We start from the raw sequence: 24,594 nt of genomic DNA on the forward strand, positions 1-24,594 counted from the left end.
CTTAGTTCTGAGGGAATTCTCTATTAATATGGCAGATTTCCTAGAAACTCTCTCCCCAGATAACGGCTGTCCCCATGCTTAAGATTTGTTAATTGGCTTGGCCTTTTGGGAACTTGTGGCAAACTCAGGCTTTCTAGGGAACATTCGCGTCAGTCCTCACCTGGAGAGGTATGGGCAGACACCATATACACAGTCTTTCACCTTTCCAACATCCAGCATCAACCTTGGGCTTTACCTGGACTATGAAATTGTGTCTGTATTGGTTTTCCCTCTTCTAATTAGGAAATACACCCTGCTGCCAAATTAGTCTTTATGAAAGACTGCATTGCACATGTCCCTCCCTTCAAAGGTTCCCAACCAATGTTCCACCATTCTTCTGTTCTGTTTTGGCCCATCTGACTGCTACACACGGACTTTGAGACTCGGGCTCGAAGGCATCTGGTTCCTCTCCTGAGCCTTTTTTATTCACGATCTCCTTGCCTGGAATGCCCCGCGTCCCCATTCCCTTGATCTCATCTCTACCCTTCCTTTTAACTTTCATTTCAAGCTCTTTTATAAGACACCTTCCCAGAAAGTCCTAGACTATACATTACTTTGTATAGAGATTATAGTGACATCAGATTCTAATAAATGAATGACTTATATGTAAGTGAATGTGACAGGGTCAATTCTGACAAAGCCTGAAAAAGTAAATGCTTCAGAACTGGACAACAGCAGGTGTCCATTACAATCAGATCTGCTTACTTATTTAGAATTCTCTAGAGGAGAGTCATAATTTTTCTTACTCTCTTTTAAAGAATCCTACAATTTTTATTTATAGGGTCTTAGAGAATGTCTCAGTTATCTCCCAGACTTAGAGATGAGGATAATAAGACAAAAAACAGTTAAAAGATTTGACCATAGTGAGTCAGAAGAGGAGTGGGGGGCTAGGAAGGATCATCATTCTTTCTTTTCTAGTTTTCCTGATTCATTAGAAAAAAAAAAGAAAACTAACCCTGGCATGCAGCCTTAAGCCTGTGAAACATTTAAAAAAAAAAAAAAAAAAAAGACTATTTATTGGAGGATATTTTCATATATTATTGACACATTATGTTGCTTCCTTAAGAAAATTCCATGATACCAGATCACCTCACTTTTTATAACTGATATGTTACTGAAAAGGTCCATATAAATCAAATTGTAATTCAGATTTACTAAGGGACTTTCCTATTTTGAAAGGAAATCTTTCAAGAAATAAAGAATCCAAGTTTGTGAACAATGCTTCCTCTCTATCCATTCTACCCTGACTCCTGACTAGTTTTAGAAGAATAAATATACAGTATTACACCTGGCTTCAAAAAATCAGCTTCACAAAGATAGGATAAAGTAGTGATGACGACAGTTTCTGGTGGGGGGAGAAACCTGGGCTTTTTAGTGGCCTGTCAGGTACGAGTGACCAAAGGAGCCAGGAATTTGAGCTGACCTTGGCCACAAGGAAGGAGCTGACATCTCTGTCAGTTGTCCCACTGACAGTCCCACTTATATCATGTATAGAATAAAGACCATTTAGTTCTGGGCAAGATTGTAGGAACCATAAGAAGCTTCAGTGTCGCTATCTCCTGACCCTGACAATGGTCCCTTTAGGCAAAGATTGCAGGTCTGATGATCTCCACTGGGTACAGAGGAAGAAAATGAGGACAGAACATGGCCGAGGGTTCAGTGGCCCTGCCATCCAGCTAACCAGAGGCCAGGATGCGGCCCACTGTAGAACAACCCTCAGGAGTCGCAGAACGTCCTGAATGAAGGACTGGACTAAGTATGGCTTCTGGAAATGGAGTAGTGTCCGGATGGTGTGCCTCCTAGTGGCTGGAGCTGCCCCATAGGAAAGACACCCCACAGAGGAGCCCCTCACTGGTATCTCTGAAATCAGAGGGGAGGGAAGCTCTCATGGAGGAGTGGTTGGGGCTAGCGGTTCCCTCAACTCTTCTCCTGGGAAAGTCAGTGGCGAGAGAGGCAGCTGCCCAGGAGGGCCGCACTGGGGTCCTGCTGATTCCAAGCCTGGCGCACTGCAGCCCAGCTCACCCTTGGAATCCCATCTGGCCCGAGGCTGTGCATGCTCAGAGTGCGTCTGCCCCATCTGTCTTCTCTGGGAGAGAAGGAAGCCTCTGACTTTGTGTCTAAAATGGAGGTGCGGCGATCCCTCAGAGTCCATGAGGGTCCAGGCTGGCCAGCTGCCTCGGAGGGGGCTGAAGATAAAGTGGCATCCAGGCCAGGCTGTCAGTGGGCTGGAATGTGAAGCCACGCCTTAGCTGAGAGCAGGCCAGCGAAAATGAGAGCCTGGAATGGCAGGAGTAGGGGAGCCGCTGGGCAGTCAGTCAGAGCAGAGAGGAAATCCACGCTCCAGGCAAACCCCCGAGCCATGAACCATGCAGGATGAGCAGAAACAAGAGCAATCTAACTGAAGTCACGCACCACTGTCTGCAACCCCAACAACCAACAATATGCCTTTCAGCCCAATCAGCTGGGAGTCCTTGGGGCTTCCGCCTCTTAACACTGTCATGGTAGAAGGCACACTGGACCTGGGAATCGGGCTCTGCTGATTACCAGCAGGGGTTCAGTTCAAGTTCCAGCTAACTGACAAGAGTGAACTAGTACACTATAGTCCTAAAAAGGATGCTTCCTTGAGCTTATTTCTCCCAGAAGGATGTTCTTAAAGTTGTTTTCTGGAGACTGCACCCCCAATTCCCTGCTGAGTCGCACTCTTTGACCTTTGCTAAAATCTTAGTTTGGGATATGCTCTTCCCTTCATGGGAAAGATAATCCCATACTTATTAGCTGTTTAACCATGCATACATCAGCCTCTCCAGGCTTCAAGCATAAAAAAATCTACAAAATCAGGATAATGATACTTGCATTACCTATCTCATAAGGCTGTCAGGAAAATATTTTGTAAACTGTAAAATGCTATATTTACACAGAAATTATTATAAGAATAGATCTAGTTTTTCCAGCTAGTCACATAAGGACCACAAATAGCACTGTCAGGAAAGCAAAATGATAGACCTGTACTTTTTCACTGACAATACAGGCAGACTGATTATACATATATGAATCTCAGATATTTAAAGTACCAGCTGCCTGTCCTTTCTGAGCTATAGCTACAGAATTTCAGGGTTATATCCTAATTTAATATATCATAAATATAGTAGTGGCCTTCTACACATTCTAAGTCTTTCAGAGAATAGCTCTATCTCTGCTTTGTGACTGAGCATAATGTTAGTCAGTAATCTTTTTCATACGCTTAATTATTTTTTTATTTCCCCCAATGCCTAGCATAAAGTAGCTGCTTAATCATTTTTCTGAATTGCACTGATTAGGTAGAAAGGTAAACTCTGCAATGTTACAGGGGCTCCTTGCTCCATCAGTACTTGCAGAGAGATTCCCTCCTCTCCTTTTCTATAGGCTGGGGGAGAGAAAGAGAGAAATAGCAACTGGGTTCCTTCTGTATCAACTCAAGGTTTTCTCCTGCACTGTATGAACTAAAGAAATTCTCATTCCAATTTCTCGTTCCAAACAATATGCAATGACAGTAGAGTATATACAATAGCAGTAAAGTATAGAAGAGCCATTATCAGCTAGTGAGAGTTAGTGTCTCACCTGAGCCCCTTCCAAGGAACCCTTCTAGCCTACAAATTTACTGCTCAAAAAAGCCTAATGTCACGTCTCATGTCATGAAACCCCTTAGGAAAGTGGCTAAGTCCTTAGTAGTTCTACGTGCTTACACTGATAGGGCTGCCCCTAACAACTGTTTTCATTATTCTGCTGAACATCAACAATTGCCTACTGGACCATTTCTACCAAGATGTCTGACTGGCACTTTAAAATTCAATATTTCCTAAAAAGAAGTCACTGTTAGACCCACCGTCCTTTCTTTCCATTTCCCTATTTCTCTTGAGAACACTACTCTTTTCTTCCTTCTCCCCTAGTGTCCCTCCCCCAATCCATCCAGTAGTCATAATTTGTCACTTCTACTTTGATAATGTCTTCCACATTTGGTTCCTTTTATTTACACCATTACTCTATTTTAGGCCCTCATCATCTCTCTCCATGAGTTTTCCTCATTGTTTTTCTTGTGCAATCTTCCCTTTTCCAACCCATCTTCTACATGGCTGCCAAAATAACATTCCTCAGCACTACCTCACAGTGCCATTCCCTTGCACAAAAATCTTAACAGAATCACATTTCAGTGAGACATCATTTCAGCTAACTCCAAATGCCTCTAGGATGAAATACAAACTCTTCAGGCTACCTTCCACCTGCCTTTCAAGACATTCCAAATTAACTCTCTGAGGCTGTAAGGTCCCGACCAAACTGTTCCCAAACTCAGCATTCTCCACCCAGAATACCCTCCTCATTCTGGATTCCTTAGCTTTGTTCAAGGCTTTCTACTCAAAGTCTCACCTGCTTTTCTATTTTCTATTTATCAGTGCTCTCTCCCCATTTAAACTCCCTTGTTTTTTGTTTCGTCCTCTTATTTTATTTTCCTATCTGGCATATGTATTATATATCCTTTATTGGCACATAAGCTCTCTGAGGGCAAGATCTGTGTCCTTAGGGCATAGCACAGGGTCTTGCACACAGTGGGCACTTGATGGTTCTGTTAAGAAAGCATTTGTTCCCTTTCTACTGACTACTGACTTAATTCTGGCCTGTTCCAATTACAGGCAGATGATTCTCAGATTTTAGGGGTGGTTTTGCACATGTCCTGTATGATCAGTCAGAAAATACAACACACTGATTCAAATTTTCCATTAAAAAAGAAAAAAGGCTTTTTAAAAAAAGAGACAGATGAAACAAAATTCTGCTTTGAGAAAACAAAAGCTGGTAGAAAACAATCTAAGACAACAGGGGGAGGCAGTGGAAGGAAGTTTTCTTGGGCCCTGACCCCTGAAATGGATTCTGGTCTCTGCCCATGAAGGCTGGTCAGTGAATTCCTAAGAAGTGGGGAATGAATCCCTTGCCATGTTAAATGTCCCATCCAGATGTCTGAGTTTTAAAATTATCTATACCCCTGTCACAAAACAATCAAAATGCCCCAAGCCTGAGGAAGCCAAAACCTTGCCCCCAGCATCAGGCCAGGAAGAACTCTGAAACCAAGGATTCTGTTATGTTGAATGATAAAACAGAATCTGACTAGAGATTTTTCCTATCTGCTGCCTGCCATGTTCTATCGACTCTAACTCCATAACTCACTTCTGCCATCTCTCCATTTGACACCACCATTACCATTTTTAGGCCTTTGTCACACCCTGCTAGTACTTCTTACTCATACCTTGCTGGTATATACTGCGAGAAGAAAGGGAACAGATGAACAACAGTCAACCTAACCTGTGTTTCTCCACCAGATCTGCATACATAGATGAGCTCTCAAACTGTTCTTTTATTTGGGTAAAACTCATTCTTCTCCACAACCCACTGAAACCCCTCACTCCAAAACGACTCTCAGAGCACCCTACAACCAGAACCGCCTGTCTCATAAGCTCTGGCTCTCTATTCACGCTCCCTGCATCACTGCTTCCAGTCCAAGGTTTCAACCTTCAAACTGACTAACATTCACCCTGATGCTGCCAGTTGATATTCTTAACAGTCCCATAGATTGAAAGCCCAGGTTGTCCTGTGGCCTCCAGGGACCATTTGATGTTCCCTTTTCCCTCTCAGGTGCCCCATCCCAAGCCATCTTGTGTCCTTCAGAGGGACTTCTGGGTTGCTCTAGTCCAATTTCTAGCTAAGAGGAATTCTCTTCCCCATGTACTCCACCCGCATCCAATAACCCCCTCCCAAGGCACTGCCCTAGCCTGCTTGCACAGCGCTCTAGTGCAAAGAGCTTCGCCCTAATCTCAGGCCTTAGTTTATCCTCCTCCAACCCAGGTTCTTGCTTCTGCCCTCTGAGGCTAAGAGAAGCCTTGCCTGCCTTTCACATTACTACACGATGGTCTCCAATGATCTGGAGATACCTCTCATGTACTTTAAATCTCCTCCACTCAAGACTACAGATCCCCAGTCACTTCAGTGGGTCCTTCCATTCTCTGAGGCCTCCCCATTCCAGCAGCCTCCTCTGGATTCTCTCCAGCTTAGCAGTGTCTCCACTGCCCCTCCCTCCCTTTTTTGGACTGGACTTGTGATCACAAGTGAGGAAGGCTCTTACTCCTTCCACAAAAACCGGGCGGTCCAAGGGTTACTGGGGTCCAAGGGGTGACAATCAAATCAAAAGAGGGGAAAAATGAGAAAGAAAAAAAAGCAAGCAAACAAAAAAGAGAGAATACTATGTTGTGATTCACATTCAGTTCCCACAGTCCTCTCTCTGGATGCAGGTGGCTCTCTCCATCACAAGTCCATTGGAATTGTACTGAATTACCCCATTGTTGAAAAGAACTATGTCCATCCAGCTAGACTTTTTCTTATCAAGCCCACTCCCCTCACCCTCAAGTTTCCCACTTCTCCCCATAAAGGAGGTATATAATCCAGTATATGATAGGGCAGGTCTAGGTGTGTCAATTAAGTTTCTCTTGAAATTAAAAACATTTGGTCCCTTTGCTAACTATTCAGAAATCTTTGGAATGCATTGCCTTGAAAGGTCAGAAGTTCTTGGTTTCCAAATATATTTAAATAGAAGCTGGACTGAATATCAGTCAAAAATATTGTAAAAGGAATTTGGCTTTAAGAGGAGACTGGCCTAGGTACACTTTCTGGTCCCTTTCAACTCTGAGATCCTATAAGTCATTCAGCCAACTTCTCTATTGAACATCTGAGAAAGCCAAAACCAAACCATCCGAAGCCACAGAGAAAAAGCTCTCCCTTGGTCTTTCCCCGATTCTCAGCCCAAATGGTCTGAATGGGAAAATGCTTAGTGACAATCAGTATCCTATGCCGCTAATCAGCAGCTAACCAGAGTAGATAAGGAGAAAACAAAACCATCACTCTTTGCAGATGATATAATGGTATATTTAGATAATGTTAGAGAACCAACTAAAAAGTTATTAAAAACAACAATTTTAGCAAAATGGCAGGATATAAAATAAACCGACATAAATCAGAATTTCCAGATATTACCAATAAAGCCCAACAGTAAGAAGGAAGAAGATAAATCCCATTTAAAATAACTGTAGGTAAAAGAAAATATTTAGGAGTCTATCTGCCAAGACAAAGCCAGGAACTATATGAACACAATCCCAAAACACTTTTCACACAAAGTTAGATTTAAATAATTGGAAGAATATCAATTGTTCATGAGTAGGCTGAATATAATAAAAATGACAATTCTACCTAAATTCATCTGCCATTAATCTAATTTATCTAATTAACCTAAAATCTGTCATTTACTTAATTAACCTAAAATGTGCCATTATCTTGAATTAATATCTTTATTAAGTGCCATACCACTCAAACTACCAAAAAAAAGTACTTTATAGAGCTAGAAATTCATCTGGAAGAACAAAAGAACAAGAATATCAAGGGAATTAATGGGAAAAAAATGCAAAGGAAGGTGGTCTAGCCACTCCAGATTTAGAACTATAATATAAAGCAGCGCTCATCAGAACCATGTGGTGCTGCCCAAGAAATAGAATGGTGGATCAATGGACTAGATTAGGTACCCAAGACACAACAGTCAATGACTACAGTAATCTAGTGTTTTATAAACCCAACGACTACAGCTTCTGGGATAAGAACTTGCTATTTGACAAAAATTACCAAAAAATTTGGAAAATAATATAGCAGAAACTAGGCATTAACCAGCATCTAATATTCTATACCAAGATAAGGTTGAAATGGGTTTTTGATTTATATGTAAAGGGTGATTCTATAAGCAAAATAGGACAGCATGGAATAGTTGACCTGTCAGATATGTGGAGAAGGGAAGAATTTGTTGGCCAAAGAAGAACCAGGAAACATTATGAAATGCAAAATGATCATCCTGATTACATTAAAAAGGTTTTGCACAAGCAAAATCAATCCAGTCAAGATCAGAAAGGAAGCAGAAAGATAGGGGGAAGGTTTTAAAGCCAGATGCTTTTCCCCTTTTAGTCTAATTTTTCTTGCACAATATGACAAATATAGAAATATGTTTAAAAAGAACTGCATATATTTAACCTATATCAGATTACTTATTATCTTGGGGAAGGGGAAGGTGAGAGAAGAAGAGAGAAAAAATTTTAACAGAGTCTTACAAAAATGAACTTTGAAAACTACATTTACATGTATTTGGAAAAATAGAATACTACTGCAAATTAAAAAAAAACAAAAAACAAAAAAAACACTGTAATAACAGCCTGTGAGAATCAAGTATAGAATATAACAAGATAACCACAATGAGTTTTCCCTAAACACCAATATGGAAGAGAATATAGGCAGAACTTGTGAAAGCTTCCTTGGGTTCTGGTCCTCATGAAGAATCAAAATCACACTCCCCGACTGCACAGGGGACAATGTGTGAATTCTGTGTTTCTTCCACTTAGAATATACTGTCATCATAAGGCATTACTATAACTACCTGTACTATATAGTTGTACAGGAAATAAGAGATTTCTAGGAAGTCCATTAGAAGTTGCTTTTCAAGGGAAGCTGAGAATAATATAACCCTGTTAGGATTATTCTGCCTAGAGGAACCAGTGCTATCTCCCTTAGACTTTGCTTCTGTTTCTCCTAAGGGAATCTGCTTCTCCCTCCCCAGGTAGAAAAGACTGGCATCCATAATGGTACCAGCTTGTCTCCCCAGGTATTAGCACTCTCTCTCCCTTCTGAAATGACTAGGGAAATTAATAATATGTATTAAGATGCAGTATATACATTGCATTCCCTGAACCACACAAATGGCTCTTAACCCTTGAAAGATTATTTTGCCTATGTATTCCACAATCTAGCAGAATGCCCAGCGTATAAATGTTTGTTAAACAGGATTTTTCCAAGATTCTGATGCTGTCATGTTAGTTCTCTGACAACTTAGATGTTTTCTTAATGCCTCCCAGAAATTCACCTCTAGGTGGTATGCTCTTTGAGGGTATAGACTGTGTCATTTTTTATTTTTAACCCTTAAAACAGTGCCTTAGGCAAATAAATGTTTAAAAAATATTTCCATCATTTAGCACTACTGTCTATCTACCCAGGTTATTTATACCTTCGGAATCTAATACTTAATGTGCAACAAGAAAATGGTATTTACACATATATATTGTATCTAGGTTATATTGTAACACATGTAAAATGTATGGGATTGCCTGTCATCGGGGGAGGGAGTAGAGGGAGAGGGGGGATAATTTGGAAAAATTAATACAAGGGATAATGTTGTAAAAAAAAAAATTACTCATGCATATATACTGTGGAAAAAAAATCTAAATTAAAAAAAAAATATTTCCATCATTACACCATTTAGCCTGTTTCTAAAATATGGTTATAAGCCACTGTTCTAACTTTATTGTCTTCTTCTCAATTTCCATCCACTGCTCCACAGTGGTTACTGGGCCCTAAAAACAACTGGCTCTAAGCAAAGGCCCAAATGTAGAAATTTATGTTCTCTTGCTTGAAATATATTCTCCTTCCCTCAGCCTATCCAAATCTTCCTTGCTATGAAATGCTGCTACTCCAAGGGAATATCCCTGATCAATTCTGTACCCAATGATTTCTTTTTCTTATGAACTCATCTAGTACAGTGGCTAAGACCTATTTGGCTTAGCACAGTTATTTAATTTTTGAAAAGTATCTTGTCTTTCTAGCTAGACTATTAGTTATTAATGGGAAGGACTGTGTCTCAAAGTACTCTGGAATTCCCCATGGCCAGTTTCACAGGGCCTTGCATATGACAGTCACTCAATGGCTTTTTCTTTGTTGACATTTAACACAAGAGGCAAAGCTATTAGGTATATATCTTAAGGAAGTCAAAGACAGAAGGAAGGATGTCAAATATACAAAAATATTTGTATTAGCCAAGAAGTGGGAAAAAAAGCAAATACCCTGCCTGTCGTCGGGGGGAGGGAATAGAGGGAGGGGGGGTAATTTGGAAAAATGAATACAAGGGATAATATTATAAAATATATATATATATAATAAAAAAAAAAAAAAAAAAAAAAAAAAAAAAAGCAAATACCCAATGGTGAAGAATGGTTGAACAAATTATAGTATGTTAATATAAAGAAATATTATTCTTCCATAAAAAGAAATGACTGTGAAGAATTACAAGAAACTTAGAAAGAACAAGGCAGAGTAAAGTAAATATAATTGAGAACAATGTACATGGTGACCACAATATCACAGGGAAAATAATACAAAATTACTTCTGCACTCTCATTACTGCCATACACAGTCATGGCTGCAGAGGACTGAGCAAAGCATACCTCTCACCTCTTGGAAGAGTTTGTGGACTAGAGATGCAGAAGGAGGCAAACATTTTCAGACAGTGTCAAGTGTAGATATGATTTGATTATGCTTATTTTGAAGGAAGGGATGGAGAGTCAAAAAGTGATATTAAAAAAATCAATAAACTTTTAAAAACTATACATTTTTATTCATCTCTTTTAAAAAACACAATCCAAGGCATAATCAAGTTTGCTTCCTCACAGACACTCTATTTACCCAACAAATTTACTCCAAGACTCTGGCACATTGCAGATCTCCTGGTGCAGGTCTTAACAGGAAGCTAAGAAGGTGATCTATAGGATTCTCCAGGGGTTTTGGAGCTATCACTCTATCCATAGGCTCCAGAAAGGCAAAGAATAAATCTTGCCACCAAGTCAAATGCCCAAGGACAAAATCTCTGAGGACAGGGGAAAACATGTTGTCTCCTCTGCACCTGGAAGCCAGCTGACTAATGTTGAGGCCAAAGAACTAACGGACAGACTAGGATGTTGCCAAGAGCTCTCACGGAAAGCTCTTTTGGGGGGAAGACAATCCAACACCAAAGATATCAGGGTACCTCCCCCTACAGCTCCTGACTGTCTCAAATGTTGACATCTGCCAAGTTCTCGCTGCTTAATAGTTCTTTTTTGTTACATAAAACAGTCAGAAACAACGGACATAAATAACTAATTTGGGGAGGAGAAATCCTTTGGGCTCCCTGGTGCTACTATTAAGGTGAAGGAGGCGCACAATGGAGGAAGGACCTGGGTAACAATCCTGGCCTATCCCCACCCTGAACAATTCAATTCTTCTCTCAGGGCTTTATTTCCCTCAACCATAAAATAAAGTTTGTCTACATCAGGAGTCCTAACCTTTTTTCATGTGTGTCATGGATCTGAAGTCTATGGATCCCTTTTAAGAGGTTTTTTTTTTTTTTTTTTAAATGCATAAAATAAAGTCTTATGTGTGATTCTATGAATGCAAGTTTTATTCTTAATTCTACCTACTTACTCACTAGATTTGTAGTTAAAATAAGTCATTACCTGGTGTTTTCTGAACTCAAAAAACTCAGTAAGTGAATAGCCCAAAGGATAGGTCCTATGTATGTTGCAAAGGCTGTGAGGAACATGGCTGGTACTTCTACATAGTGGTCTAGGCCAACAAAGCCTGCTGAAACATCCAGTGTGGCAAGGTTATTGGAATTGCCCTGAAAATAGAGGATAAGAAAGGCAGATGAGTCTAGTTATCTATTAAATTTATTAAAACATTTTAAAAGATTATATAATGCTTAGAGGATTTAATGCCAATAGTCAAATCTTAATTATGTATTTATACGTTAAACTTTTTATTAAGAAAATATAAATATAACAAGATGCTAAGTACTGCCAGAGGTACAAAGACTAAAACTACAAGGTCCCTAATGTCAAGGAGTCCATATATAGTCTGGCAAGGGAAATCAGATGTATAACTCACATAACCATAAGACTATGAAAAGTCCCTGCAGTACAGAGAAACTGAGTTCAAATCCAGCCTTAGACACTTTCTAGCTATGTGACCCTGGGCAAATCACTTCACCCTGTTTGCCTGAGTTTCCTCATCTGTAAAATGAACAGGAGAAGGAAATGGACAACTGCTCAAGCGTAGTCATGAAGGTAGGTAGACACAGCTGAAACAACTCAACAACAAAAAGGGAGGGACACCTGTAATCACAACTTCACTGGATGGTTGTGAGAAAAATCTTTCAAAAAACTTTTAAGAGAGCATAATAAATATGAGTCGTTAGAGGGAAACAAGGGAAGCACTGCTTACTTTTCAATTAGATTTTGGAAGTTTTAGGATTTTTAGATTTAGAGGGACTTGATCACCAACTTCAAGTATGAGTGTCTCTGAGGATGAAACAAGGACAAGGCTCAGCTAACACATGTCCAGGACAGAATTGTACCCAATGGGAAGAAGTTACAGGGGAACCAGCTACAGCCTCAAACAAGGAAGGACTTTCTAGCCTGGTGAAAATCCAATAGACTGTTGCACTTTCCCATCACTGATGGTGTCTAAGCAGAGATGAGATGATCACATTAAGCTGAAAGGAATTGTCACTTTAGCGTGATATTTGGAAACTAGACACCTTTTAGGATTCCTCCACTTCCTGGATTGTATAATATTAAGAATTTTGCTATTGCCTCTAAATTCCCCAATGGCTTATTCCTCAGAATTGCCAGCTTCTTAAACTGAGTTGCAACCCTATATGGGGTATCGTAATTGAATATGGGGTTGGAGAAATTATGATTTGTAATCAGTAAATATTTGATTTATATATCCATTTTATATACTATAAACCCAGAGTAATGTAAAAATTTCTAGGGCAAAGAGGGATTGCAAGTGGAAAAAGTTTAAGAAGCCCTGCTTTATATGAAGCCCTACATGCCCTTAAGAAGTGGTGTACAGTCCACCTCAGCTCAGCTATTTCTTAAAAAGCAAGTTTCACTAATGCCTTTTGTTATTACACCACAATCATTTCTAAAGTATTTTTCTGTGGTCAGAGAAGCATAAGAAGGCTTATTTGAAGTGATTAAAAAAAAAAAAAACTGAAGAAAGAAGAACCAGGAAAATTGTATGTAATGACTATGGTAATATAAACAGAAAGAATAAATAACTTAAACTGAACCATATATAATTAAAATATTTATGACTGGTTCAATAGAAGAGTTGAGAAAATCAATTTCTTCTTTTCTTTACAGAGATAGGGGGTTATAACAATGTAACATTACATATACTGTTAAATATAACTGGTTCATTGATGGCTCTTCTAAACTTTCCCCCCCACCTCTTTCTGTTTATATCTTTGTTATAAGTAGTGCTTTGAAGGCCAGGGGAGAGGGGATGAGCATATTCAGGAAGAAAGGTGCTATAAAAGCAAAAGAGCTCAATAAATAACATTTTTAAAATGAGGGAGTTAAACTAGTTGGTCTTCAAGATTCCTCTCAGCTCTACATCCATGATCCTATGCTTGTTTCATTTTGTATCAATTTATATAAATCTTCCCATTCTTCTGAATTCCCTACATTCTTCATTTCTATCTGCAGAATAATTACATATTCATATATATACAATTTATTTAGCCATTCTCCAAATAGGTGCTCACTTTGTTTCCAGTTCATACATACCACAAAACATCCTAATAGTGTTATAAATATTCTGATTTATATTGAAATTCTTATTTTGTATTAGACTGCCTAGTAATGGGATCTCTGAATCAAAAGGTATGAACAGTTTAATCAGTTTCTTGCATAATTTCTAACTGTTATCCAAATGGTTGCTCTAACTTACATCACCCTCAGCATATTAGTGTGCCTATGTTTCCACAGCCCTCCAATACAGTTTTCCATTTTTTCCATCTTTACCATTTTATAGGGTGTTGGGTAAAACCAGCATTTTAATGTGGAGCAGGTTCTCAAATGGTCATTTATGGTTTCCAATCACTTTGGAAACTGTTCATATTAACAGCCATTATCTCTTAAAGAAGAATTTTTAATTATCTTCCTTCTCCCAGTCAACTGAAATTGCATTTGAAATCAGAAGGCTGCATACAAATCTAGAAGGAAATCTATCTCTAGCATAGAGCAAGTGGTGACCTAGGGAAGTTGGGCAGCTGAACAATTCTATCTAAAGCTCTTCACAGTATAACTGAGTGAATTCCTAGACTCTTAGATTACCCAGATTTAATAGTTTTTGTTTTTTACATTTTAATCCCTTGATAAACTGAATAGAGATGATGTGGGCATTAGAAGCTGGAATAATCTTTGCCATTATTTTCCTTAATTCACTAGAATGAAGTGTTGAGGCTAAAAATCAAGAACACATTTGTTACCTAACATCCCACATGTAGTTCTACTAGGAAGGATCATCATGTATTAGCTTCTTCTTGAGTATTGTTGAGTATTTACAGTATTCTCTAAAAATGTTAAGGATGGAACCATGAGAGAACATACCAGATTGTGTATAATTAATTCACACATGCTCATGAAATGCAAGTACATTGCCTCTTACTAATTAAAGAGCTTGATTTTTATAAACAAGATTTCAGCTGACCACATAGTAAAACCTTAGAAACCTTGGAAAAAGTCTCTCAATCTCTTTCTGAACAAGATGGAGAAATGTGGATTGGATAGCACAAGAGATGGATCATATCTAAACAAAGAATTGGATTAATGAATCAATATGAAGGGAGAACTCCATTTTCAAGTAGAAAACTTTGTACTGGATTCTGTTCCCCCCCAGCTAAAAAAAAAAAAAAAAAAAAAAAAAAAAACATTTCAATTGCAAGAAGGTTATTAGAGATCATCTTGGCCCTCTTTCTCTTTTCTCTCTACATCATGGATTATCACATCTGCTCTCCCAACTCTAAGGATTATCTCTAAGTGATTGACTTCTATATCCATCTAGATGTCCCAACAGTCACTAAAACTCAATATGCATTAAACTGAACTATTTTCTTCTCATCCTAATTTCACTATTCTGTTGATGGTCCCAGACACCATAGCTCAAAACCTCAATCATCTTCCTCTCTTCTTCTTCTTCATTTTCTAATAACTGCTGACTCCTATAGATTCCATCTTTGCAAATGTTCTCATATACAACCCCTCCTTGCTACTTCCATCATTCTAGTTCAGGCCAGAAACACACAAAAATAATGTGACAGTTGGAAGACTCTCAGCTTTTTGTAACTAAAAAGGAATCTTTTCTGTGACATCTCTCCAGCTACTACTTAAAAAATAATCTTTGGTGACAGGGAATCTACCTCCTGAGACAGCCCATTCCAAAAACCTCATTTTTACAGAAGAGGAAACTGAGGTCCAGAATGGTTGGACAGTCACAAAGAAGGTGGCAGAAGGAAATTCAAAACCAGGCTCTTGAATTTCAACTCTACTGTTCTTCCACTTCTCTCTTTGGACCAAGCAGAATAAGTCGAATCCTTTGGCCATAAAAAACGCTGGTGTTTTAAGGTTTACAAAGCATTTCATGTATGTTGTCTCAATAGATAAGATTACCCATGCAGGCCCTTCACATACTATATGAAGACAGGCAGAATGTGTCCCCCAAAGTTCACTCTTCTCCAGGAAAATGTCCCCAGTCTTCCAAGTGTTCTCATCTTAGCTAGGTGTTGAATTCCTTCCCCTATCCTGGCTGCCCGATTCTAGATACTCTTGGCTCCCAGAACTAAATATAAATAATCCTCCAGATGTGACCTGCCTAGATGACAATACACCTTCAATAACTTGCTTCTGGACTCTCTGTTTCTCCCTAAGGACGCTAAAATGTTCTTAGTTTTCAAACTATTGACTCACATTGAGCTTCTAGTGCACTAAGACCTTTTCACAGGAATTATTTGCTATCTCCCAACAGAGTTCACTTGTACAATTGATTTTTCAAAAAAACAAAACAAAACAAAACAACCACCCAAAAAAACCCAGTGTAGGTATAATAGAAAGAGCATTTAATTCCCTGTTTGAGAACCAAGGCTTGAAACCTGAGGGTGGTATTTACTCTGAGAACTTGGGTGACTCCCGAGTCTTTCTGGGCCTGAGGTCCTTCCTTTCTAGTTCTGAATTCTAGGATTTTGCATTGATCCTAATTCAATTTAATCTGCAATTAGTCTTAGCTCATAATTTGTTCTAATTCTTGAACTCTTTTGTCTCCTAATTTTGAGAGGCAGCACAACCCAAAAGGTAGTCAGTGTCAGAATCACAAAGCTCAGGTTATGACATATCCTTGGCTGTGTGACTGTAGGCAAATTCCTAAATCTTTCACTGATACATCAGGTAACTCTCTAAGATTATCAATTATAGAAGAGTGGTTATTCTACACAGGAGTGAGTTTCTTTATCACAAAATCCCACACTAATGAAATAAGGCTAGAAACCCCCTTCCTCCTCCAACTGAAAAAAATCTATTATTCAATATACTAGTTATCCCTCCTTCTCAGCTTTATGTTACTTATGCTTCTCAATTGTCTAGGATTATCTATTATAAAAATGTTGTCTAAGTCTTTATCTATGGTGTTTATGTCTTGATCTGATGAAATATTGAACAGGTTTTAGGAAATTCACTTAACTTGTTTGACTTTTTCCAATGTCTCCTCACTTGTAAAACGAGGAGATTGGATGGATTGTTCTCCAAGGCCCTTTCCAGTCCTAAAGTTTACAATCCTGGTCTCCTTGACTGCAATCTAATTTATCCTTCATGCAACTGCCAAATTCATCTTTCTAATGAACACCCTCTTCTTCTGCTCCAAAATCCTGTGCTTTGTGTCCACAAAATACAACATGAATTCCTTAGGCTGGAGTTTTTAAAGGCCCTCCATAATCTGATTATTTCTACACTATTTCCCTTCTCACACTCTGATTGCCAGTCAAACTGAACTTTAGTTATTTCATAATCTAGTCTTTCCCTTTGATACAGTATAACCTCATACCTAGAATGTGCTCCCTATAGATAATCCTCTTTTTTCTCCTAGGTCTAGCTCACACCTTCACCATAAGGGTTTCCATAATTCTCCCACTCTAGTTCAAAAGGACCTCTCTCTTCACATTTTTCTATCACTTTGAGGCTTTCTTTTGTCCTTAACCTATTCTACCTGTGTCATACTTATCTGTATACATGATATATCCTCCCAATTAGACTAAAGTCCTTGAGGGCAAGGATTACAGTTTTTCATCTTTATATACTTATGGGCATGCCCGAGTTGGCATTTATTTAAAAAAAAAAACTGACTGAATTGAATTCTATTGAATAGTTATTGTGCCACCTCTCATCCAGGAAATTGGCAGAGATGACAAGCTAATGGAAATAGTCAATGTCGGAGCTACAGAAAGCCAGGTATACAGATACACTCTTGGTAGAGCTGTGAATTGCTTCAATTTGGAAAATAATTTGGAATCAAGCAAAAAAAAAAACAACAAACCAAAAAGCTAACTAAAAAGTCCATATCCTTGGACCAAGAGATCACATATCTGTGTACACAGACAGACAGACAGACAGACACACCATCCGTTCCTCTCCCCTCCCCTGGCTCCAGGAAGTCTACAACAGAAAAGAAAGCTCCCATATATACCAAACTATTCATCTATTCAGAGTATCTCCTTCTAGAACAGCAAAGACTAGAAACAAAGGAACTGTCATTAGTGGAATATTATCATACCATAAGAAAACAATGAATATAAAGGACGCAGAGAAACAGAAGACATATAAAGTGATATAGAATGAGGTAAGCAAAACCAAGAAAACAATTTACACAATGGCAACAAAGTAACTAGAAAGAACAACAACAACAAAAAGTGATCCCTCTATAATTATAATGAATAAGTTTGACTTAGAAGAAAAGATGATAAACTGTATTTTCCTCCCTTCTTTGAAGAGGTGAGGGATTGGTTGTTTATCCTTTGTTCTCAAAGAGGATCTAGACATTAGGGAGAGGAAGCCATGACATGCAAGTAAACTGAATTTAAGGGAAGGAGGGATGGGCAAGTCACCCACCTCACTTTGTCCTCCAGATCCATCTGGGTCCAGCGACAAAGTGTGCACCTAGAATAATGCCTACTGTGTCAGATGTTGTGTTAGTTGGTTTTGCCAAAAACATTTTCTCCTCTTTCTTTTTATTACTTGTCATATGGCACAATTCACTGTATAGGGGTGTATTTGGAAATGAAGGTGACATGAAAAACACATTAATAAAATATTTTTATAATACATATAATTCATAATGCCATATTACAATCAATTATTTTTTTTTTTTAGCAAAGACATCTTCAAGAGCGGTAATACCATTAATAATTTCCCCCACGTTAAAGAAAACAGAAACTGCAGCATGTAAAAGTAAACAGCCTTCCTTTAGTAACATACCTGAAAATAAAAGAATGCTTGGCCAAACCAGTAATGCATTATGGTAATCTGAGCTGCATCATGTTTCAAGGGCTTCCAGATGCATTTTGCCATCACAGCCTGAATCAACAGACTAAACACCAAAATAGGAAGATTGTGAGGTCGAAGCAACAAGGCTGCTAGAAGAACTAATCCACTATATATTTCCCACAGACCTCGACTCTTGATACTGACATCTGTAGAAATGACTTGAGACTTAAGCAAGTCTTTGGTTCCAGTAAAAAGAATACCCAGAACAAAGACATACACAAAGCGAGCTTCAATAATTCCCCTAAAAAAAGAGAACAAATTAGACTTATTAGCATCTTTCCACAAAATCCAAGTGCTTTCATGTGTAGCATATGATTCTAATTGCATCAAAGGAAATATTTATCACAAGCTTGTTCTGCCGGCTAAAACTCCCACAAAATCAACTGTACTGTCTCACTGCCAGGGGACACTGAGAACAATCTTTATATATGAGTCAAAAAGAATAATGACATCCCTCTATATGTCAATATCTGACAATGCTCTGTGTTTAGAGGACTGAGAAAGGAGGGGGAACCTGGATCATAAGACTCAAGGTAAAATCTATGTGATCACAGCAAACCAAAAAAATGCTCCACAGATTTGACCCAAATAGTTTGAAAATCACTACGGTGGTTCCATTACCAAAGGTTCACTTCTAACAAGATGCTTTAAATAAACAATTTTAACAAGATTTTAATAAATGATGCATTATCAGGCCCTTGGTTGAGCCATAAATTACTAATGCAGAATTAATGTTTTGCCATTCTCTAAAGTACATTAACTACAAATTATAATATAGCAGATATATCTCCAAGACATTGTGAGTCTTATTCCAGACTACTACAATAAAGCAAATATTGCAATAATGCAAGTCACATAAATCTTTTAGTTTCCCAGTGCTTATAAAAATTGTTTACATTCTACTGTAGTTTACAAAGTGTGCAACAATATTTTGTAAATGTATGTACCTTAATTTAAAATAGTTTATTTCTAAAAAATGCTATCATCTGCACTTTCAGTGAATTATAATTTTTTTTATTGGTGCCGGGTCTTGCCTCAATATTGATGGCTGCTGACTGATTAAGGTGGGGATTGCTGAAGGTTGGGGTGGCTATGCCAATTTCTTAAAATAGGACATTGATGGAGTTTGCTGCATTGATTGACTCTTCCCTTCACTTGACCACTTAAAAAGGAGAGTGTAACTGGCCTTAATTTCAAGGTTGTGTCTCAGAGAAAAGGGAGGCCTGAGAAAAAAAGAGAGAGAGGTAGGATATAGCCTATTTGTGGAGCAGTCAGAACACATGCAAAATTTATTGACAGAACTTTTATATGGGTGCAGTTTGTGGAGCCTCAAAACAATTTCAATAATAGCATCAAAGATAAATAACAGATATAACCATGAAAAAATCTGGAATATTGTGAGAATTACCAAAATGTGACACAGAGACATGATGTGAGCACAAGCGGTTGAAACAATGGCACTAACAAGACTTGCTCAATGCAGGGTTGCCACAAACCTTTAATTTGTAAGAACAAAAAGCAAAAAAACCCCATCATATCTGCAAAGCACAATAAGATGAGGTATGCCTGTAGCATCTTATAGAGGGGAAAGCCAGGGAGTATGGTGAGCAGAACACTGGACAAGAGTTGGGAAGACATGAATTTAGATAGAGCCTCAGACATGTGTGTATACATGTATGTATGTGAGACCCTGGATAAGCCACTTAACTTCTTGCCTCAATTTTCTTATCTGTAAAATGGGGATAATTATAGCACCAACTCCCAGATTGGTTATGAGGATCAAATGAGAGAATAAACTGTAAAGCACTTTGCACTGTACCAGTACACAAGACATTATTGTCTCTCTATAAGCTTCAAGGAGTAGGAATTGAGCCTTCTCTGAGTATTGAGACTCCCTTACTTAGCATAGGGTTCTGCATACAAAATTGCTTAATGTTTGCTGAACTGAAGAGTTGAAAGGGTCCTCAGAGGTCATCTGGTCCAACCTTTACCCAAGCAGGAAGCTTCTCTAACCTTCCTGAGATGAGGAGCTCAGTGTTTCCTAGTGCAGCCCATCCCACTTTTGGATTGCTCCAGTTTTCCCAGAAGTCTTTTCTCATAATGAAATGACATCTGTCTTTCTGTAACCCCATCCTGGGCTGTAGTTCTGCCTCTTTCACACCTAGAGTAATAACGTGAGTTATGTGATAAAAGCAGAGGAGAAGCTAAATAGGGAAGTGAAGTAAAAAAAAAAAAAAAAAGGACAGGTCCCTTTAATGAGGGCACTACTGGAAGGCTTCCTGGAAGAAGCAGTGCAGTTTGAAGAAACCCTAAGAGCTGCGGCTCCAGGTTCCTCAAAGGGACCCTTTCCCAGAGCCCTAGAACTGGTTAACCCATCGGTGCTGCCCCCGAGCCCGACCTGCTGCTGAGCACAAGATCCCGCTTCTGCATCTGCCATCCCAGCCAGACTGATCCCATCGCTCTGGCCACTCCTTGGCTGAACCGTCTCGGTCTGGAAACAAGATGACCCCCAAGCAGCAGCTTTCCTTCCATTGTCACTGTACAGTCAGAAGCTGGGCTGCTGCTGCCCCCTGTTGGTCCTGGGGACACCTGCAAGTCTCGGCAGCCCAGGGAAGCCCCACCCTGCCTGCCCCCATCTCTCTGGGAGCTCTCCCTAGGACCAAGGGTGCTCAGTTCTTTACCTGGAGAGTCCGATGCAGCCAGCCCCAAGGACGCCCCTGAGCCTCACTTAGAAAAAGCCAAGGATGAGCAGGAGAGCGTTGTTCTCTGCTCCCCAGCCCCAAGGGATGGAGAGCTGGGGAACCTCTACTGGCAACTATGGGCCTGTGCTGAGCTGAGATTGGAGAGAACCCCAGCCAAGGCTCGGCCTAAGGCTTCCTGTTCTGTGCTTGGCTGGGAAAGCAGCTCTGCATGCCCTGTTCTGCCCCTTGGTCCCCCAGGGGAATGCTATGAGCACAAGGAAGTAACAACTGTCTTCTAAGAGGCTTAGCCAGAGAGCACTGCAGAGATAGAGACAGAGAGAAAGAAACAGAGGAGAGAGACAGAGAGAGAGACAGAGACAGAGACTAAGAGACACAGAGAGAGACAGAGGGAGAGAGAGGAGAGAGATAGACAGAAACACAGAGAAAGAAAGACAGAAAGAGAAAGAGAGACAGAAATAGAGAAAAAGAGAGAGAGAGAGATGGGGGGAGGAGAGAGAGTGAGAGAGATGTGGGGGGGGGGGAAGAGGAGAAAGGAGAGAAAGGGGGAGGGAAAGAAAGAAAAGGGAGGTAGGCCTAGAAGTAAAAAGTGAGGTGAGGTCAGAAAAATGAGTCTGTCTCATCCATTAGCAGCTGCTGATAAAAGTGTGGTCATCAATACCAAACACTTTGAGGTGAGCCAAGCTTTTGCTATTGTTTCTGCAAGGTAACTGTAGGAAGTAGGCAGGACAAACAGAGGATCCCCATCATAAAAGATGAAGAAACTGAGGTGAAAAACATTTGCTTTTATTTTAATTAGGAAGACCAAGATACCATCAGAGTGTACTAAGTCACCTTTTTCCATTGCCTCATTCGCCTGAACTGTGGGTGTTCTGAATTTCCTTACCTCTTTATTAAAATAAGTTTTGACTTGGTTTATGAAAAGAAGAACGATGTGACCTCATCTATGCCTAAGAGCAGCATTAAAGGTATAAAGGAAGCAGAAAGTAGAGATGCACCTATTAGAAGACTATTATAATAAGCCAGGCAGAAGGCGATGAGTATTTTTTTTCTTTTTAACTCTCTCCATGTCCTCAGAGCCTTTTCTTCCATGATTTTTTTCCCAGATAATTTTTATCCTATCAAGAAATACTTTCTCTTCTAGCAGGATAATTTGGTCTTTATTTCTAGAAGAAGCCCAAATGGTTCATAATCTCTGTATAATCTTTGGATTTACTGGAATTGTTTTCCACACCTTCCAAAACCTGGGTCCTTGGTAATGTATGGCTTCCCTCATTTCATGCACTTAAAACTTTCAGGAAGTTTGCTCTAACTATCCAGTTTTCTGGCCCCTAACCAAGTAAGTGATTATAGCTCCCTAGAGTAGTATTCTTATGGACTTCCTTTGTTTATCTGGTGCTAATATTCTCAGATATGAGAGCAATCAGTAATTAGCAAACTTCTGCTTGTGCCTTAATTGCCATAGTGCTTTCTTTAAGGCAATCAGCAGCTCTTTGGATGGAAAAATTCCAAACTGCCTTTCCCCACTTCTGTTGACTGGCTACTCTGCTGACAATCCTGTCCATAAAGGAATTAATATCTAAGAAAAAGGTAAATTATCTCGTTTAAAATTCTCCATTTAGAGTGTTGAACTTTTGTGTTCCAAGCAGTCTTATAACTGTAACCACTTCTCTGTCTCTTTTTCTTGATCCTTGTCCTTTTCTAAATTCCTCAGAATGGATATTCAGTTCAATAAATGTTTATTGAAAGTTTTTACAAGGTGCTTATTAAATAATACAAAATCAGAAACAAGAATCACCGCTCTCCAGGAGTTTTCATTCTACTGATGAATCCCCAGAATTTTGTCCTTGGTTCTCTTCCCTCTCAACATGTTCCCTCCCTTGGCAATCCTATTCACTTTCATTATTTTAACTCTCAGCACCATACAGATGACTTTCAAATCTATGTTTCTAATCTCACCTCTTTCCATGCTCTAGACCTACGTCTCCAAATGTACATCTGGATGTACATCTACAGAACATCACTATATGAATGCCTTGATGACACCTAAAACTCAACATACTTAAAACTTTATTTACTTAATTTTTTTTCTTTATTAAAAACTACACATGCTTCTTCTCAGACCAGGGAGACAGCAGACTTTGCTCTAGATCAAACCACTGAAAACTTGGAATTTTCCAGGATGTCCCAGAACTTCTAGAATAGCACAATACTCAGTAGTCCCAAGAAAGCTGCAACAAGCCCAGGCCTTCCTACCATAAGTGCAACAGAGACCAGCTCTAATATAAGTTTAAAGTAAGGATACTTCTTGAGTGAAGACAGGAAGATTAGACAAACAAACAAAAAAAAGAAATCTCACCAGAAAGAAATGTTAGGATTGCAGAGAAGAAGCTCAAGATAAAAGGAAGTAGAGGATGACACTAAAACATCTGTAAGCAAAGCTTCAGAGAAAGCACAACTTGGACACAAAATCAATTATAGAACTTGGGAAACATAAAGCAGAAGTTAAAAAAAAAAGAATTTAAAAGATTTTTATGACTTTTAAAAATTGATTCTATGGCACACCCATTAAACTGGGGACTCTTTGTATGCTTGTTTTTAAAATAGATCTTCATAAGCTTTTCTCTTCCTCCTAAAAGCTAAATGGTTAATTGGGTTGCAGTTAATTAAAATTTTATTATTACAATTAGTGAAAAACATAACACATGACTTTTAAGAACTAAATTGACATTATAAGCAACAGCATATCCTTTCAGTACATGTCATTAAAATAATCTAAAACAAAATTTACATATCTGCTTATGAACTTACTTAGAAATATCTTTGTTGTCTCGTTGCCATGGCAAAAAGACATTTCCAAATGCTGCTCGGTAGCAATAGATTCCCAAGAGCCCTAGTGCCATTGCCACTTTTGAAACAGGGGAGCATCTTCTCTGAACCAGAATAAAGATCATAACGAGGGAAAGAGATGCCAGAACAGAGAGTGCAGCTTTATGATCAGAACTGTAAAAAAAGAGAAAATTCCACAAATTATTGCCAACTATAATCAAATTACTGCATTTCTAAGAATCTGTTAATAGCTAAGATGCATTTAATTGAAAATGTTTTCTAATTTTTCAGAATAAACTATTTAAATTTTCTATTTAAACAATAATATTCAGAACCATTATGTTTTGTTTACTATTTCTTGAATAAAAAGGTTATATTTGTGTATTACATTAAATAATAAAAAATAAGAGAAACTGTTTTCCTTGGAAAAAATTTCAAAAATTGGAGCAAGAGTTTCTTTCATTCATTAAATCCTGAAATAGAACCAAGTGGAGATGAATGAGGGAAGAAAGATGACACAGACATCCTCTCCCTGTCCCTTATTGTGACTAGAAAAGAATCTTGCACATTTTGAAGGTCCAGAGTATTTTGGACTTATCATCTTCCCATCTTTTTAGTATTCTCCTAGGCCAGAGGTTCAGGAACATCCCTAGAACCCAGAGGGGGAGATATAGTCTTGCTCTCAAAACTTGACACCAGTCTTTAAGAATGGGAGTTAAGATAATGATCTTCAG

The 24,594-nt window shown here is 38.8% G+C and overlaps 1 protein-coding gene across 9 annotated transcripts in view; it reads right to left on the reverse strand.

The window, feature by feature from the left end:
* Positions 1-24,594, reverse strand: part of PIGG (phosphatidylinositol glycan anchor biosynthesis class G (EMM blood group)) — a 77,618-nt gene that overhangs the window by 12,474 nt on the left and 40,550 nt on the right. For 3 of the 9 annotated variants that reach the window (XM_074274474.1, XM_074274473.1, XM_074274475.1), the window contains 3 exons: positions 23,843-24,034; positions 18,264-18,573; positions 11,409-11,572 (listed from right to left, as the gene is read on the reverse strand). In XM_074274474.1, coding sequence (XP_074130575.1) covers positions 11,409-11,572; positions 18,264-18,573; positions 23,843-24,034 — 666 coding nt within the window. Of the gene's footprint in view, positions 1-10,043; positions 10,194-11,408; positions 11,573-18,263; positions 18,574-23,790; positions 24,035-24,594 lie in introns of those variants that run through there. The other 6 variants (XR_012483328.1, XR_012483329.1, XM_074274477.1 and 3 more) reach the window with 4 other exon arrangements.

This window comes from Sminthopsis crassicaudata, chromosome 6, assembly GCF_048593235.1.
Source record: "Sminthopsis crassicaudata isolate SCR6 chromosome 6, ASM4859323v1, whole genome shotgun sequence".
Lineage (NCBI taxonomy): Eukaryota > Metazoa > Chordata > Mammalia > Dasyuromorphia > Dasyuridae > Sminthopsis > Sminthopsis crassicaudata.